At 37.3% G+C, this 19,879-nt stretch overlaps 1 protein-coding gene across 1 annotated transcript in view; it reads right to left on the bottom strand.

Annotated features, from left to right (window-relative positions):
* The window catches only part of CEP128 (centrosomal protein 128), a 412,227-nt gene that overhangs the window by 355,112 nt on the left and 37,236 nt on the right, over positions 1-19,879 (bottom strand). The window contains exon 7 of the mRNA XM_065871644.1: positions 15,316-15,432. Coding sequence (XP_065727716.1) covers positions 15,316-15,432 — 117 coding nt within the window. The remainder of the gene's footprint in view (positions 1-15,315; positions 15,433-19,879) is intronic.

Raw genomic sequence — 19,879 nt, 5'->3', positions numbered from 1 at the left:
ATTATAAGGAAAGAAATTAAATTGCCTTTAATTTCAAATGATATGATTAGCTACACAGTAGACAACACTGACAGGATATGTCAGTAAAGCTACTGACAGTAAAGCTACTAACAAATTATAAGAGCTAATAAGATCATTAAGCAAAAATGCTGGATAAAAGAGGCACATACGAAACCAACTGCCCTCCTGTATACTACAAATAACCAATCAGAGTCGCAATAAAAGAAAATATCCCCCACACACAATTAAAAAGAAAAACCATAAGGTACCAAGGAATAAGTCTAAGATGTATGAGATTGTTATAAGACAATTATAAAACATTACTGAAGAACATTAGAAAACACCTTCTCTTCAAATTAATCTACATATCTAATACAATTACAATCAAAATGCCCCAGAATTTTTCATGGAACATGACAAGAGACTTTCATTATCATTTACCAAATTATAATGAAAGTTCTAATAATGGAGACAACATGTTATCAGCTCAGGGATAGACAAACAGATCAAAGCACATAGAACTCAGACAGATATCATGCAACACTGTAAAGCAGAAGGCATTTAAAACAGAGGGAAAAGAAGGCATTATTCAGAAAGGATGCTGAGGCAACTCATCAGTCACATAAGAAATAACTTAAGACTCCTTCTTTCTGCCATTAAAAAAGTTAAATTCCTGGAAGAAAACTCAAATAATCCAGTATTTTTAAATGAGCAAAATTTATAAACAGGCCATCTGTATAGGCACAAATGAAAACTGCCAGCAAATCTGTGAAAAGATGTTCAAATTCACTAATAGGAAATGCAAATAAACATAAAAATGAGTTAACACTTAATCCTCATCAGCTTGGCAAAAATTAAAAAGAATTATAACCACTATTAACGGGAGGAATGCGGGGAAAAGGGCCACTCTCAGCCATTTTGCTGACAGAAACGTGGAGAGTTAGAACTATTTGGAAAAATAATCTGGTAACATCTATTATAATAAAAGATCTGTCCATGGTAATAAAAGATTAAGTTGGAACAACATCAGCTAGTTGGAGGAATTTCCAGAGAGTATTGATGAGAGAAGAAAGCAAGATGCAGAAATGTATATACAATGTCATCGGTTTTTATTAAAATAAAAACATACCAAAAAAAGCCCCTATATATATATATATATATATATATATATATATATATATATACACAAAGGTGTATATATTAATAGTTTATACGTATCTGTCCAGGATAATTAAGAGCACAAAGAAATATATAAAGGGATATCCCAGGCTGTTTACACTAGTTCTTTTTATTTTAGGGAGTAGGGGTAGTGATTGATGGTGAAAAGAACAGAGGGGAAGAAACAGGGAAAAAATGAGCCAAGCAAATAAATAAATAAAGATGCATTTAAAAAAAGAGGCTGTTTGTACAAGCATTTATGATAGGAACACATTTAGTTATGCATTTATTTAAATTAAATATAAAAAATACTTTTTATACTAAATGCAAATGTTAAAAGAAAACAACCATATGAGAAACAAAACTAGTTAAACACTGGATCAAAACAATGCATCTCAGGGTCTTCCCTGGTGGCATAGTGGTTAACAATCTGCCTGCCAGTGCAGGGGACACAGGTTTGAGCCCTGGTCCAGGAAGATCCCACATGCTGCGGAGCAACTAAGCCCGTGTGGCACAACTACTGAGCCTGCGCTCTAGAGCCTGTGAGCCACAACTACTGAAGCCCACGCACCTAGAGCCCGTGCTCCTCAGCAAGAAAAGCCACCACAATGAGAAGACCATGCACCGCGATGAAGAGTAGCCCCTGCTCGCTGCAACTAGAGAAAGCCCGTGCACAGCAACGAAGACCCAACGCAGCCAAAAATATAAATAAATAGATAGATAAATTTATTTAAAAAACCAATGCATCAGTACGGTCACTACTTAAAGAATTCAACAAATATTTATTAAGAGCCTACTATGTTAAATGCTAGAAATAAAAAATTCTCCAAACAAGTACAATTAAAAGCAACAATACACCAAGAAATGGTAATTAACAGTAATAATCTGAGACTAAAAACCTCACCTCACATAGTATATATTACCAGAAACTGAACAGTGAAAAGAAAAAAGGCCATCTTTGCAGAAGAAGGAGAAAAATAGTCAATGGGATTAAGGTTCATTAAAAGAATAAAAATCGTGACTCAAAATAAGGCCAATTTCTTCTACACAGTTTCACCCCCTAAAGAACGAACACTAGAGCATAAGTTTTTGAATTTTCCCTTGCTACGCACGTTCTCCTACAGAGTAGTACATACGTGGTTTTTCTGGTGTGATATTCAGTGCTTTCAGCCCCTTGTTAGTCTGGGGCCCTGTGTGTCACCCTGCCTGGGTCACTCTCTGCCTATTATACTCCACCTGGTCACCTAAGCCTGACAAAGGACTGAATTCTACAGCTCATATCCCAACAATTGCAAAACTGAGGTGCCTCCTCCGAGCTTTCCTTGTGCTTTCCTCAGAACTTGTGTTTTACTTTTAAACTCTCCTTTACTTGTAAATTCCACTGTTTTTTCTCAACATCCAGGGAGGCTATTGGTATGTTCAATGTGAGGATGATTTAATGTGCACTTAAAAAAAAGTATCTAATAATATCAATCGGGAAAGGGAAGCTTATACTATGAAGTAAATATGTGAAAATGTGGGGCATACCTACAAAAGTTTTGCAATTCATCCTTGGAAAGGTAAGTGAAGGGAGTCTAAAATCTAGCAGACTCAGAAAGGCCTCCATAATTCCAAATCAAGTAGGGGAGTCTCTAAAGGAAGAGCGGGAGAAAGGGTTAAGGAGGCCATGTTAAAACATTTAGCGGACTAGGATCTCCTCTGAACTGGCTCAGAAGTCTCAAGGGAGATGGTAAAGCTATTAAGAGGACATTAGGAAAACATTCTTGGCTTCAGTGGAAGCTTCTCCCTTAATGAGTCCAAACTAAATACATTAATAAACAGTACCCAAGGCTTTTCTTAGTTGAAGTAGCCATATCAGTCAGCATCTCTGGAGCCACAATGACATTTCTGGGAAGGAACGAATAGCTGTTTGTTCATTAGGTTTCTCACAATTGATATAGATGCCAAAAGATGAAGGAAAATACTGGGGGAAATAAATCTATCAATTAATTTTTCTGTATATGGCCTTATTTTATTGACGAGACTCACATAATCTGGTTTTCTATCAGAGCACAGACTGAAAACCACTGAGCCTAGCTCCCACATTACACTGAATTCCTCACTTAGACTTCACTATCTTCTATTAAGATTCCATGCCTTGCCTGCCCCATTCTCCATGAAACAGTTTTAAACCTTAAGGAACCTGATTCACTTTAGGTTATATGCAAGCATGGAATATTCTTGGTGGGGGAAGATCAGGGAACTAGTATTTTAATATGCTACAAAATGCTCTGAAAAACATATACACCCAGTATTTATCTCATGTTTTTCATTTTATGGAATTCAATTGAACAAATAACATTTAATTTATAAGAAAGAGCTAATAAGAAAAACAAATCAGGAATTCCCAAGGTGCCATAGTCAAGAGTTAGAAATGTTATCTAAGATTTATGTAAATTCTGTACCTGCAAAAGAGTTCTGATTTGGGCTTACCATCTAATAAATACCTCTTTCATGTCCGTTCCTACCTCATGCCGCTAAATTTAACTAATCAAAGTTACCTTACTATCAAGTGTCTGATCAAAAGGAATTTGTAATACGATAAATGTACTCTAATGTTAAACAAACACTTTATTGTTTTCACACTGGTTCAACAAGGAAAGACTGATGGTTACAGGCTTAATATTTGAATGCAATTAGTAAAAGTTCAGAGAACAACCATTCAAAATTTAAAAGAGCTGTATGAGTGGTGCTGGGAAAATTGGACAGCTACCTGTAAAAGAATGAAATTTGAACATTCTCTAACACCATACACAAAAATAAACTCAAAATGGATTAAAGACCTAAATGTATTGGGTTGACCAAAAAGTGCACTTGTTTTTTTCCATAAGATGGCTCCAGTAGCACTTAGTTGTCTTTAACTTCATTCGAAACAATTTTGTTAGACTGTATTGTGACAGCTGTCATATCAGTGTGCATTTTAAAACAAACTTACCAAAACTGGTGAATTTTTGTGTAGCCATTTTAATATTGAAGATGGAAGAAAAAAAACAATGTTTTCAGCCTATTATGATTTATTATTTTAAGAAAGGTAAAAATGCAACTGAAACACAGAAAAAGATTTGTACAGTGTATGGACAAGGCACTGTGACTAAGTGAACATGTCCAAAGTGGTTTGCGAAGTTTCGTGCTGGAGATTTCTCACTGGTCAATGCTCCAGGGTCGGGTAGACCAGTTGAAGTTGATAACGATCAAATAGAGACATTTATAGAGAACAATCAACGTTACACCACATGGGAGACAGCTCACATACTCAAAATATCCAAATCAAGCGTTGAAAATCATTTGCACCAGCTTGGTTATGTTAATCGCTTTGATGTTTGGGTTCCACATAAGCTAAGCAAAAAAACCTTCTTGATCATATTTCCCCATGCGATTCTCTACTTAAACATAATGAAAATGTTCTGTTTTTAAAACAAATTGTGATGGGCAATGAAAAGTGGATACTGTACAACAATGTGGAACGGAAGAGATGGTGGGGCAAGTGAAATGAACCACCACCAGCCACACCAAAGGCCGGTCTTCATCCAAAGAAGGTGAAGTTGTGTACATGGTGGGAATGGAAGGGAGTCCTCTATTATGAGCTTTTTCCGGAAAACCAAACGATTAATTCCAAAAAGTACTGCTCCCAATTAGACCAACTGAAAGCAGCACTCGACGAAAAGCATCTGGAATTAGTCAACAGAAAACGCATAATCTTCCATCAGGATACCGCAAGACAACATGTTTCTTTGATGACCAGGCAAAAACTGTTACAGCTTGGCTGGGAAGTTCTGATTCATCTGCCGTATTCACCAGACATTGCACCTTCAGATTGCCATTTATTTCGGTCTTTACAGAATTCTCTTAATGGAAAAAATGCCAATTTTCTGGAAGACTGTAAAAGGCACCTGGAACAGTTCTTTGCTCAAAAAGATAAAACGTTTTAGGAAGATGGAATTATGAAGCTGCATGAAAAAATGGCAGAAGGTAGCGGAACAAAATGGTGAATCCGTTGTTCAATAAAGTTCTTGGTGAAAATGAAAAATGTGTCTTTCATTTTTACTTTAAAAACCAAAGGAACTGTTTGGTCAACCCAATAGGAACAGATACTCTAAAATTCCTACAGGAAAACTTAGGCAGTACACTCTTTCACATAAATCACAGCAATATTTTTTTGGATCTGCCTCCTAGAGTAATGGAAATAAAAGCAAAAATAAACTAATGGGACCTAATTAAACTTAAAAGCTTTTGCACAACAAAGGAAACCATAAACAAAACAAAAATATAACCTATGGAATGGGAGAAAATATTTGCAAAGGATGCGACCGAAAGGGGATTATTTTCCAAAATATACAAACTGCTCATACAGCTCAATATCCAAAAAACAAACAACCCAATCAAAAACTGGGCAGAAGCCCTAAAGAGACATTTCTCCAAGGAAGACAAACAGATCACCTATAGACACATGAAAAGATGCTCAACAACACTAATTATTAGAGAAACGCAAATCAAAACTACAACGAGGGACTCCCTGGTGGCGCAGTGGTTGAGAGTCTGTCTGCCGATGCAGGGGATACAGGTTCGTGCCCTGGTCTCGGAGGATCCCACATGCCGCGGAGCAGCTGGGCCCGTGAGCCATGGCCACTGAGCCTGCACGTCCGGAGCCTGTGCTCCGCAACAGGAGAGGCCACAACAGTGAGAGGCCCATGTACCGCAAAAAAAAAAAAAAAAAAAAACTACAATGAGATATCACCTCATCCCGGTCAGAATGGCCATCATCAAAAAGTCTACAAATAATAACTGCTGGATAGAATGTGGAGAAAAGGGAACATTTCTCCTACATTGTTGGTGGGAATGTAAATTGGTACCGCCACTATGAAGAACAGTATGGAGGTTCCTTAAAAAACTAAAAGTAGCATTACCATATGGTCCAGCAATGCCACTCTTTCCATATATCTGGAAAAGACAAAAACTCTAATTTGAAAAGATACATGCACCCCGATGTTCAAAGCAGCATTATTCACAATAGCCAAGACATGGAAGCAACCTAAATGTCCATCAATAGAGAAATGGATAAAGAAGATGTGGTACATATATACAATGGAATATTACTCAACCATAAAGAAGAATGAAATAATGCCATTTGCAGCAAAATGGATGGAACTAAAGATTATCATACTAAGTGAAGTAAGTCTGAGAAAGACAAATATCACCTGATATCACTTATATGTGGAATCTAAAAAAGAAAAATGATACAAATGAATTTACAAAACAGAAATAGACTCACAGACATAGAAAACAAACTTATGGTTACCAAAGGGGAAAGGGGGCAGAGGACGGATAAATTAGGAGTTTTGAATTAACAGATACACAGTACTATATACAAAATAGATAAATAACAAAGTCCTGCTGTATAGCACAGAGAACTATATTCAATATCTTGCAATAACCTATAATGGAAAATAATCTGAAAAAAAATACATACATATATATATATATATATATATATAACTGAATCACTTTGCTGTACACCAGAAACTAACAGAACATTGTAAATCAACTATACCTTAGTTAAAAATATATAGAGATTTTTTAAAAGGTATGTGAAAAGAATATTATTGCACAACTAATAAAACATTCATCTCTCTAAAGAGACCTCTACTGAGAAATGAAAACAATGTTGTTTAAAATGTGATATATGAGTTCTGAAGGCCAGGGAAGGCCCGCACCAAGTTAAGAAAATCTGACATTCATGTGCCAGCAGTAGCACATAAGTAGTTGAGCTTCACCAAGGGAAGTGGATTCCAGAGCATGTGCTTAGCCCTTTTGCTTAGACCAGGAAGAAAGAAAAGAAGGAGAAGAAAAAAAGGAACAGAAAAGAGTGAACAATTCTTTAAAAATTCTAAACAAGAAAAGGAGAGTGGCTTTCCCTCAACCAATTTCCAATGACTAATACTGTGATTTTCATTAAATGGGAACAGATAAAGCTCCAAGGACCTAAGAACCTCATTAGATCACTAAAAAGAAGCAAGTTTTATTAGCCAAAACCACAGATTGACACCCTATAATACATTACACCTAGAAATCTCCAACATTCTGGAATTTTTAATGATTACTGCTAATTACGAGATTATGACTTTTGAATGTCATAATTTTCACTAACACTGAATTATACATTTTAGGGAGGCAGGAGAACATAGTGGCTAAAAGTCCAGGTCTACTTACTCACCTACAGATTCAATTTTTCACCATAGCCAGAAACAAAATATATAAATTACTATTATCATACAGTATAGATATAGCCATAAGTATTTTTTAATAACAAAAAGAAAGCAAAGTATTTTCTCTCCTTAAACGTGACCCTTCCAGAATAGTCTAAGCCACTTAACTTGTGAGTAGGAAAACGCATCAGGCTAAATTAATCCTTTCCAGTTTCCATTGCACTGTTTAATCCAAAACCACCTATTAAAAGCATATAGGTCACCACTTATATTAAAGTGACAAAATATGAAATTAAACATTTCTTATCAATAGTGATCCTCTATTGTACTGTCAGAGATGGAATTCCAAATCATTGCTCAAGCTTTTAGTCAAATTGACAATTACAATGCAAATATTCAGGCTCTGGTTTCTCAAGAATAGGGGTGGGAAGCAATCTTCCTCTCCCTCTTTCTTTGTAATTTTGTGCATTCTGCAAAGAGAATAGAATATAAGCATGGAAAACTTCTCTAATTCTCTCTCGCAAAAAAGAACAATTGTCATTTCAGTACTATTCTTATGCTCACCAGATGCAATGTGCTTTGAGAACAAATGTATAAAAATCAAGGTTTAAAAAAAAGGCTACCCACATGCTGTATCTAATTATTCAACAAAGTATCCTCTTCAAAGTAATTACCAACTAACAAGGGTATGCTTCCTTTTGTGAAATAGAATTTTAGAAAGATCTGCTTTTGTTTTCTGTCAGCTTACATTACAATTTCAGGTTTGCAATTTTTGTTCCTAATTTTCAACTGGCATGTCTCCTAATACTTAAAAAAAATTTTAATCTGTCAATTTAAAAGGGTTAATGATCTTCAAGCACACATAAGTGCATGTGTAGAATATCACTTTTAGAGAAAACCACTTTGTAAAAGAAAAAAACGTTCATTTTGTTTTTAAATCTTTTGGTTTTCTTGCTGTTTCTAATTTTTTACACTTTATAAATCTAAGAAACATTTAAAAGGAATCACAAGTTTTCTAGGACAGTTATAAAACATAAACAATATAATGAGAATTCACAAACCTATACCAATAATAATGAATGAATGAATGAATGAGTGGAGAAAAAGACAAGCCCTTCCTGAGAGTAGGAATCCAACTAATAAATGTGAAAGGAATGACAGAATATTTTTTAAATCACTGTTTAGTATCACCTATAGCAGTAACTTTCACAAAAGAATCATCAATAGCTGCTAAAATTTGCAGGTGAAAATTTGATGAGAAATAAGCAATTTTCAAGTTTTAAAGAGCCTCCCCATAAGACAAATAATTTAAAAGGCATAATATAGTAACTTCACAGTAGAGAAGCCTGGCAAGCAACACCTTAACCAATGTTCAGTTTTTACCAGTATTGGGACAAATCAACACTACATGCCCCCTGATATGATATCCTGGGAAAAACGCAACAATTCTCTGGGTTTCCTGCCAAAAGCCTATAACCTAATCTAGTCATGAGGAAAAAAATCAACAAACCTAAAACAAAAGACATTCTACAAAATAACTGGCTAGTACTCTGCAAAACTGTCAAGGTCATAAATGACAAAGAAAAACTGAAAACCTGTTCCAGATTAAAGGAGACTAAAGAGACATGATGGTCAAATGCTATATGTAATCCTGTATTGTATCTTGGACCAGAAAAGAACTTTTAAGTGGCAAAATTAGAATGAAACCTATAGGTTGGAGGGTGCTTCAAGATGGTGGAGGAGTAAGACATGGAGATCACCTTCCTCCCCCAAAATACATCGAAAGTACATCTACATGTGGAACAACTTCTACTGAACACTGGCAGAAGACCTCAGACTTCCCAAAAGGTAAGAAACTCCCCACATACCTGGGTAGGGCAAAAGGAAAAACAGTGACAAAAGAATAGGGATGGGACCTGCACCAGTGGGAGGGAGCTGTGAAGGAAGAAAGGTTTCCACACATGAGGAAGCCCCTTCACTGGCAGAGACAGGGGGTGGGCGGGGAAGCTTTGGAGCCACAGGGGAGAGCGCAGCAACAGGGGAGCAAAGGGCAAAGCAGAGAGATTCCCGCACAGAGGTTTGGTGCCAACAAGCACCCACCAGCCCGAGGCTTGTCTGTTCACCCGCCGGGGCGGGTGGGGGTTAGGAGCTGAGGCTCGGGCTTCAGAGGTCAGACGGCAAGGAGAGGACTGGGGTTGGCTGCATAAACACAGCCTGAAGGGGGCTAGTGTGCCACAACTAGCCGAGAGGGAGTCCAGGAAAAAGTCTGGAACGGTCTAAGAGTCAAGAGACCATCGTTTCGGGGCGCGAGAGGAAAGGGGATTCAGAGCACCGCCTAAACAATCTTCGGAGACAGGCACGAGCCGCAGCTATCAGTGCGGACACCAGAGATGGGCATGAAATGCTAACACTGCTGCTGCAGCCACCACGAATCCTGTGTGCAAGCACAGGTCACTAACCACATCCCTCCTCCTTGGAGCCTATGCAGCCCGCCACTGCCAGGGTTCCGTGATCCAGGGACAACTTCCCTGGGAGAACACACAGCATGCCCCAGGCTGCTGCAATGTCATGCCAGCCTCTGCCGCCACAGGCTCGCCCCGCATTCCATACCCCTCCCTCCTCCCGGCCTAAGTGAGCCAGAGGCCCCTAATCAGCTGCTACTTTAATCCCCTCCTGTGTGGGCAGGGAACAGACACCCTTAGGCAACCTACACACAGAGGTGAGGCCAAAACCGAAGCTGAACCCCAGGAGCTGTGCAAACAAAGAAGAGAAAGGGAAATTACTCCGTGAAGCCTCAGGAGCAGTGGATTAAATCCCCAGAGTCAACTTGATGTACCCTGCATCTGTGGAATACCTGAATAGACAACGAGTCATCCCCAAAGTGAGGCAGTGGACTTTGGGAGCAACTGTAGACTTGGGGTCTGCTGTCTGTGACTGCCTTTTTCTGATTTTATGTTTGTCTTAGTATAGTTTTTAGCACTTGATATCATTGGTGGATTTGTTTATTGGTTTGGTTGCTCTCTTCTTCTTTCTTTACTTCTTAATTTTTTATGTTAATAATTATTTTACTTTAATTATTTTATTTTTTTTAATTATTTTATTTTTTCTTTCTGTTTTTCTCCCTCTTCTTCTGAGCCATGTGGTAGACAGGGTCTTGGTGCTCCAAACTGCTGTCAGGCCTGAGCCTCTGAGGTGGGAGAGCCAAGTTAAGGACACTGGACCACGAGAGACCTCCAGACCCCACGTAATATCAATCGGCAAGAGCTCTCCCAGAGATCTCCATCTCAATGCTAAGACCCAGCTCTACTCAAGAGCCAGCAAGCTCCAGTGCTGAACACTCCATGCCAAACAACTAGCAAGATAGGAGCACAACCCCACCCATTAGCAGAGAGTCTGCCTAAAATCATACCAAGTTCACAGACACCCCAAAACACACCACCGGATGTGGTCCCACCCACCAGAAAGACAAGATCGAGCCCAACCCAACAGAACACAGGCACCAGTCCCCTCCACCAGGAAGCCTACACAAGCCCCTGAACCAACCTTAGCCACTGGGGGCAGACACCAATAACAACGGGAACTATGAACCTGTAGACTGAGAAGAGGAGACACAAAACACACTAAGCTAAGCAAACTGAGAAGACAGAGAAACACATAGGAGAAGGAGGAGCAAGGTAAAAACCCACCAAACAAAAACAAGAAAAATCTCAAATAAACAACCTAAACTTATACCTAAAGCAATTAGAGAGAGAACAAAAAAACCCCAAAATTAGCAGAAGGAAAGAAATCAGAACGATCAGATCAGAAATAAATGAAAAAGAAATGAAGGAAACAATAGCAAAGATCAATAAAACTAAAAGCTGGTTTTTTGAGAAGATAAACAAAATTGATAACCATTAGCCAGACTCATCAAGAAAAAAAGGGAGAAGACTCAAATCAACAGAATTAGAAATGAAAAAGGAGAAGAAACAACTGACACTGCAGAAATACAAAGGATCGTGAGAGATTACTACAAGCAACTCTATGCCAATAAAATGGACAACCTGGAAGGAATGGACCACTTCTTAGAAAAGCACAAGCTTCCGAGACTGAACCACAAAGAAAGAGAAAATATAAACAAACCAATCAAGCACTGAAATTGAAACTGTGATTAAAACTCTTCCAACAAACAAAAGCCCAGGACCAGATGGCTTCACAAGTGAATTCTAACAAACATTTAGAGAAGAGCTAACACCCATCCTTCTCAAACTCTTCCAAAATATAGCAGAGGGAGGAACACTCCCAAACTCATTCTACGAGGCCACCATCACCCTGATACCAAAATCAGACAAAGACCTCACAAAAAAAGAAAACTACAGACCAATATCACTGATGAATATCGATGAAAAAATCCTCAACAAAATACTAGCTAATAGAATCCAACAGCACGTTAAAAGGATCATACACCATGATCAAGTGGGGTTTATCCAAGGAATGCAAAGATTCTTCAATATAGGCAAATCAATCAATGTGATAAACCATATTAACAAACCGAAGGAGAAAAACCATATGATCATCTCAATAGATGCAGAAAAAGCTGGACAAAATTCAACACCCATTTATGATAAAAACGCTCCAGAAAGTAGGCATAGAGGGAACTTACCTCAACATAATAAAGGCCATATATGACAAACCCACAGCCAACATCGTTCTCAATGGTGAAAAACTGAAACCATTTCCTTTAAGATCAGAAACAAGACATGGTTGCTCACTCTTACCACTATTATTCAGCATCGTTTTAGAAGTTTTAGCCACAGCAGTCAGAGAAGAAAAAAGAAATAAAAGGAATCCAAATGGGAAAAGAAGAAGTAAAACTGTCACTGTTTGCAGATGACATGATACTATACATAGAGAATCCTAAAGATGCTACCAGAAAACTACTAGAGCTAATCAATGAATTTGGTAAAGTAGCAGGATACAAAATTAATGCACAGAAATCTCTTGCATTCCTATACACTAATGATTAAAAATATGAAAGAGAAATTAAGGAAATACTCCCATTTACCACTGCAACAAGAAGAATAAAATACCTAGGAATAAACCTACCTAAGGAGACAAAAGACCTGTATGCAGAAAACTTTAAGACACTGATGAAAGAAATTAAAGATGATACAACAGATGGAGAGATATACCATGTTCTTGGACTGGAAGAATCAACATTGTGAAAATGACTATACTACCCAAAGCACTCTACAGACTCAATGCAATCCCTATCAAACTACCACTGGCAGTTTTCACAGAACTAGAACAAACAATTTCACAACTTGTATGCAAACACAAAAGACCCCGAATAGTCAAAGCAATCTTGAGAAAGAAAAAAGGAGCTGGAGGAATCAGGCTTCCAGACTTCAGACTATACTACAAAGGTACAGTAATCAAGACAATATGGTGCTGGCACAAAAACAGAAACATAGATCAATGGAACAGGATAGAAAGCCCAGAGATAAACCAACACACATATGGTCACCTTATCTTTGAAAGGAGGCAAGAATATACAATGTAGAAAAGACAGCCTCTTCAATAAGTGCTGCTGGGAAAACTGGGCAGCTATATGTAAAAGAATGAAATTAGAACACGTCCTAAGACCACACACAAAAATAAGCTCAAAAGGGCTTAAAGACCTAAATATAAGGCTAGATAGCATAAAATTCTTAGAGGAAAACATAGGCAGAACACTCTATGACATAAATCACAGCAAGATCCTTTTTGACCCACCTCTTAGGCAAATGGAAAAAAATAAATAAACAAATGGGACCTAGTGAAACTTACAAGCTTCTGCACAGCAAAGGAAACCATAAACAAGACAAAAACACAACGCTCAGAATGGGAGAAACATTTGCAAACGAAGCAACTGACAAAGGATTATTCTCCAAAATTTACAAGCAGCTCATGCAGCTCAAGATCAAAAAAACAAACAACCCAATCCAAAAATGGGCAGAAGACCTAAACTGACATTTCTCCAAAGAAGATATACAGATTGCCAACAAACACATGAAAGGATGTTCAACATCACTAATCATTAGAGAAATGCACATCAAAACCACAATGAGGTATCACCTCACAACAGTAAGAATGGCCATCATCAAAAAATCTACAAACAGTAAATCCTGGAGAGGGTGTGGAAGAAAGCAAACCCTCTTGCACTGTTGGTGGGAATGTAAGTTGATACAGCCACTATGGAGAGTAGTATGGAGGTTCCTTAAAAAACTTAAAATAGAACTATCATGTGACCCAGCAATCCCACTACTGGGCATATACCCTGAAAAAACCATAATTCAAAAAGAGACATGTACCACAATGTTTATGGCAGCACTATTTACAATAGCCAAGACATGGAAGCAACCCAAGTGTCCATCGACAGATGAATGAATAAAGATATGGCACATATATACAATGGAATATTACTCAGCCATAAAAAGAAACAAAATTGAGTTATTTGTAGTGAGGTGGATGGACATAGAGTCTCTCATACAGAGTGAAGTAAGTCAGAAAGAGAAAAACAAATACCATATGCTAACACATATATGTGGAAACTAAAAAAGAGAAGAAAAAGAAGGGTTCTGATGAACCTAGGGGTAGGACAGGAATAAAGACGCAGACGTACAGAATGAACTTGAGGATATGGGGAGGCGGAAGGGTAAGATGGGATGAAGTGAGAGAGTTGCATTGACATATATACACTACCAAATGTAAAACAGATAGCTAACGGGAATCAGCCACATAGCACAGGGAGATCCGCTCTGTGCTTTGTGACCACCTAGAGTGGTGGGATAGGGAGGGTGGGGGGGAGACTCAAGAGGGAGGGGATATGGAGATATATGTATACATATAGTTGATTCACCCTGTTGTACAGCAGAAACTAACACAACATTGTAAAGCAATTATACTCCAATAAAGATGTAAAATAAAAAATTTTTTAAAAACCTATAGGTTAAATCATAGTATTGACCCAATGTTAATTTCCTGTGACTACAGAAGAGAATGTACACACCGTATTATTTAGATTTAAAAGTATTTACATCATGTCAGCAACTAGCTCAAAAAAATTTTTAGATATATATGGAGATACATATATAAAACAATAAAGCAAGTCTGGTAAAATATGAATACCGGGGGAATCGAGGTAAAGGATATACAGAAATTCTTTGTTCTAATTATTCAACTTCTTCATAAGTGTAAAATTTCGAAATAAACAGGTTACCTAAAGTGTACGTAACCTCCGTTTTGAATTGGTTTGATGATAGTCTAGGCCAGGGATCTGCAAACTTTTTCTATAAAGGGCCAGTCAATAATTTTAAGCTTTGTGGGCCATATGGTCTTTTTCACAACATCTCAACTCTGCCAACGGTGTGTCCCAAAAGCACCCACAGACAAACTGAAAATGAATGGGAGTGGCTGCGTTTCAATAAAACTTTATTTACAAAAATCGGCAATGGAACAGATTCAGCCCATAGGCCAGTTTGTTTACCCCTGGTCTAGTTCACACCAAAGAAAATTAATCCAAATAATTATACTTCCAGTTAACATGTATTCAGCACATGCTAGACACTACGTTAAGTGCTTTACCCACATTAACTTATTTACCCCTGCACCAATGTGATCAAGTAAATACTATTATTATTTCCATTTTCCACAGAGGAAATGGGCCTAGAAGTGAAGGAACTTGCCCAAGGTCACACAGCCAGTAAGGCGTAGACTCTGGGTTTGAACCAGGTAGGCTTGTCTTCACACAATGAACTATAACCAATATGCTATACTTCTACAGACTGAACTATACTTTCACATGCAACAACTAAAGAATTATAACGATTTTAACAATAGCTAAATAACCACCAAAACTCAATATTTACATTCCGAGAAGGTATTTTTCACAAACCTCCTGTAGCTGCAAAGAAATAAGTCCCAGTTGATCCTGCCGTCTTTCCACCAGCTCTCTTTCTGTACGCATCTCTCTTTCTATTTCTTGAAGCCGTCGCTCTACCCGATCTGAAACCTTAACATGAATAAAGAGAAAAGTGAGATTACAGAACTGTTAGGCAAAAAAAAGACTAAAACTGAAGAGATATTTTACGCCAGATACACTATCGCCTAAAGCATTTAAGATTGGCTTATTTGTAGAATCCTTTTTTAATGACACTATTATAAAACAGGTCACAAAAAAATTGACTGAAAGTTGCAACAGTAAACAGTCATTAGTCTCCAATTAATCCAAATCTGGATCCCAATAAAGGACTTAAATTTTCCAAAATAGAATATAATATGTCAAAAGATCAGAGTTAAAAGTAATAAACTAGAAAATAGTGCCCTCTGGTGAGTTAGAAGAAAAATACCAATTTTGCCTACAACTGCATTTATTACTCTATTAATGATAAACTGTTCTATCTATTTAGTTCTTTTTCATTTTAATTATCTATGAGCGTGACCTGCCTAGGAAGGTTTTGATATTTATATGCATCAAATAATTGAAAGGGCTTGTCAATCTTTGCTACTATGATCTGCTAAAAATAAACCAGCTGTAAAAGATCAAAAACTAAAGTCAAACTGCAAAGTGTTTAATTGGGACTCTCTAAAATAAACATGAAAGAATTTTCTCTCTGATGCAAGATCTTCCTTGCTAAAAGTTGTGCAAATGCAAACACACTTCAGAAGCATCACTATACGGTCCCCTAAATAAAATATACACTATTTGACTATTTGTGTATATTTCACAGAGGAGGTACAGTAGATAGAAGAGAAGCAATAAATACAGCCCTGTTATAAGAAATCTTTTGCCATAAATTCTATAGAGTCAAGAAAGGTCCTGGTCACAAGGGATCTTACTGGGGCAATAGGAATGTTCTAAACTGGATTATGGTGATAGCTGCACAACCCAGTACTTCACTAAAAAATCACTGAATTTTACACTTAAAGCAGATTAATTTTATGGTAAATTACACCTCAAGTCAGGTTGTTTTTTAAAAAGACATTGGTAAACATAAGTTTAATTAGTCAATAAAGGCTGAGCAAAAATATTCCATCAAAAAATTAGCAGTTAACATTTACCAAGACTGGTAAGTCTTGGGTTTCCAACTTCGAGTGCTGAAAAACAATTAAGATGTTTCCTATGATATTCACAGTGCCTTACTAAAACTTCAAAATAGCCTTCAGCATCAAGCTTCTAATTTATCCTAACAATCAACCCTAATATCCCAACAATTTATTACTGCATCTGAAATAAAGGCAGTACCTGCTGTTATAGAGAACATTATAAATAAATACTGAAAAATAAAAAGTTGTTAATTCATTCCATTTTTACAAAATGGAAATATCTTTATCATTCACTCAATATAAAAATAGCAACACTTATCAAAAATAAATAACAGGGAACCACCTCAAGCACACTAGGATGGCTATTAACAAAAAACAGAAAACAAGTGCTGGGGAGGCTGCAGGGGAACTGAAACCCTGGTGCACTGGTGGTGGTTTGTAAAAGTGGGCGGCCGCTATGGAGAAGAGTGCGGTAATTCCTTAAAAAATAAAAACAAAGGTACCATATGATCCAGCAATTCCATTTCTAGGCATATGCCTAAAAGAACTGAAATCAGGGTCTCAAAGAGATATATGCGCACACCCATGTTCAAAGCAGCATCATCCACAATAGCCAAAATGCGGAAGCAACTCAAGTGTCCATTGACAGATAAATGGATAAACCAAATGTGGTTTATACATACAATGGAATATTATCGAGCCTTAAAAAGGAAGACATCCTTACACTTGCTACAACATGAATGAATCTTGAAGGCCTTATGCTAAGTGAGATAAGCCAATCACAAAAAGACAAATACTGTATCATTCCACTTATATCAGGTATGTAGAATAGTCATATCCATAGAAACAGAAAATAGAATGGTAGTTGCCAGAGGCTGGGGGAAGGGGGAATAGGTAGTTGTTTAATGGGTGTAGTTTCAGTTTTGTAAGATTAAAAGAGTTCTGTATTTGGTTGCACAACCACATGACGGTACATAACACTACTAAACTGAACACTTAAAAATGGATAAGATGGCAAATTTTAGGTTATATGTATTTCACAACAATTAAAAATAAACCAACAAATATAGAATAAAAAACTTTTTAAATCTGCTAATAGCACGAAAAATATAATGCTAAGTACTTTGTTGTATACTTCCAGAAATTTTTCTATGCATATGTGTATGACCAGTCAAACACATATCAATTTCATTTAAATTTTTAAACAAAAATTGGGTGTTATACATAGTATTTTATAGATTTTTTCAGTTTATATATATATATTTCCATATTTTTTTCCCACAGATCACAGACAACTTTCCATGACAACAAATCTACATCCTCATTTTTAGCAAAGGCATAGTTCTCTGTAATTGATTAAAATAATTCCCTGTTGATAATGGGATAACAATGAATATGTATTTTTAAATATGAACATCTCAGTGATGAGATGTTACTTCCATGATTAGGTTATAAAAATTCTAACTTTCAATCCTGCTAGCATGTTCTCTCTTGCCTTCTCACTTGCTTGCTCTAATGAAGCAAGCTGCCATGTTGTGAGATGCTCTGTGGAGAAACCATGTGGCAAAGAAACAAAAGAGGCCTCTGACCAACAGGTCATGATGCTTGATGCTTCAGTCCATTAACCTACAAGGAACTGAATGAGCAAGGAAGCAGATCCATTCTAGTCAAGGCTTGAGATGACTGCAGCCTGTGAGAGACCCAGAGCCAAACAACCCAGCTAAGCCATGCCTGCATTCCTAACCCACAGAAACTGTGAAATAATAAAAGTTTTAAGCCACTGAGTTTGGGGAGATTTGTTATGCAGCCATAGATGACTAATGCAATTTTAAATTGGTTTTCAAATAAATCCTCACCCAAGAAATAAAGAGTCTGATGAAGAAAAAAATACATATATTCTCCACTCCTTCCACAAAATGTCTATCCATTTCATAGAATTTGGTTCTCCATTTCAAACTATTACAGCTCACCATTTCTTCCATGGTAAAGGAATTTTAACTAGACAGGTGGCTACAAAATATAATCAATACATTTTCTGGCCTCTTCAGCTGCTAGCTGGCCATGTGACTTAAATTTTGGTAAATGGGATACATGCATAAGTGTTGTGACAACTTCAAGAAATTATCCATAAAGGATAGCACATAGGCGCCTTTTGCTGTCATACTCATTCCTTCCTCTGTCTTGCTGCCTAGTACACAGATGCTGCCATCTCCGACCATAAATTTGAGACCATAACAGCAGGAAAAACAAAAAAAGCATGACAGGAAGAGCCTGAAACTATTACATACTGTAGATCAGTACACACCACGTGGAACCCTGAACTCCCTACTTAAGACTTTCCCACAGGAGAGAAATAACTTAGTCTTTTTTTCCCAATCACTATTATTTGGGGTTTTCAGTTATTTACGGCTGAAGCTGATCTTAACTGACAAAGAGAAGCACTTAGTGGAAGGCAAAATGCTAAGCAAATACAACTACTGCCTTATACAACCATCAGAACATGGGAAAATAGTCATTACCTGCTCTGTTTCAGTCAAGCCTGAAGAAAACTATAATAAAATGAATAGGCACTATAGCTAGTCAGTATTGAGGAAAAATAAAACAGATACACAAACTAGCATGATTGAAAATGAATAAACACAGGAAGTATTTTATGAATTTCAACAGTGGTAGAATTATAATCTAAAGTATCTTTATCGACCCAATCATCCAGACAGATCAATATGCTCAAAGTACTTTCCTTTTCCTACTGCTAATACACTGATTTACCCAACTCCAACTAAGTCAGCAACAGCCAAAGACCCAAAATACACATTTCTATAACTCCAGTTTTCTCTTTATCTATTCTTTCTCGTCTATGTCTACATTACATTCTGTATCAGTTAGGGTACAGTCTAGGCTCTCTCAAAAAGATCAAACATACATCAGCTAAAATAAGATTAGTATTACATGCGTGCTCTCTCATCTTACAGCCCAGAAGAAAGCAGGACAAGCTGGCAGGCCACTCTGCTCCCTAAGGTCATTCAGAGGTCCAGGTTCCTTCCATCTCTTGTTCCACCACCCCTAGGTAGTTATCCTCACCTGCCTGGTTTAAGCTGGGTTAGTGCTACATCCCCATTTCAACCCACATAAGGAGAAAGAAAGTCCCAGACAAGTGGCTTTGTTACAAGGAGACAACCCAGAAGTTGCATGTACCACTTTTACTCACACTTAGTCACATGGTCACGACTTAGCCACACAGGAAAACTGAGACATGTCATCTCTACCTGAGTAATCACATACCTAGATAAAACTGCCAGGGGTGTGGAGAGGGCTGATAAGGGAAGGAAGATGCAGATCTGATACTAAAGGAAAGAAGAAACTCAATAAAACGGGCCAATGAGAACTAACATAACTTCAACACACATATTATA

This window comes from Phocoena phocoena, chromosome 2 (genome assembly GCF_963924675.1).
Source record: "Phocoena phocoena chromosome 2, mPhoPho1.1, whole genome shotgun sequence".
In the NCBI taxonomy this organism is placed as follows: domain Eukaryota; kingdom Metazoa; phylum Chordata; class Mammalia; order Artiodactyla; family Phocoenidae; genus Phocoena; species Phocoena phocoena.
The sequence above is the reverse complement of the archived record's forward strand: the minus strand, read 5'-3'. Positions and strand labels throughout refer to the sequence as shown.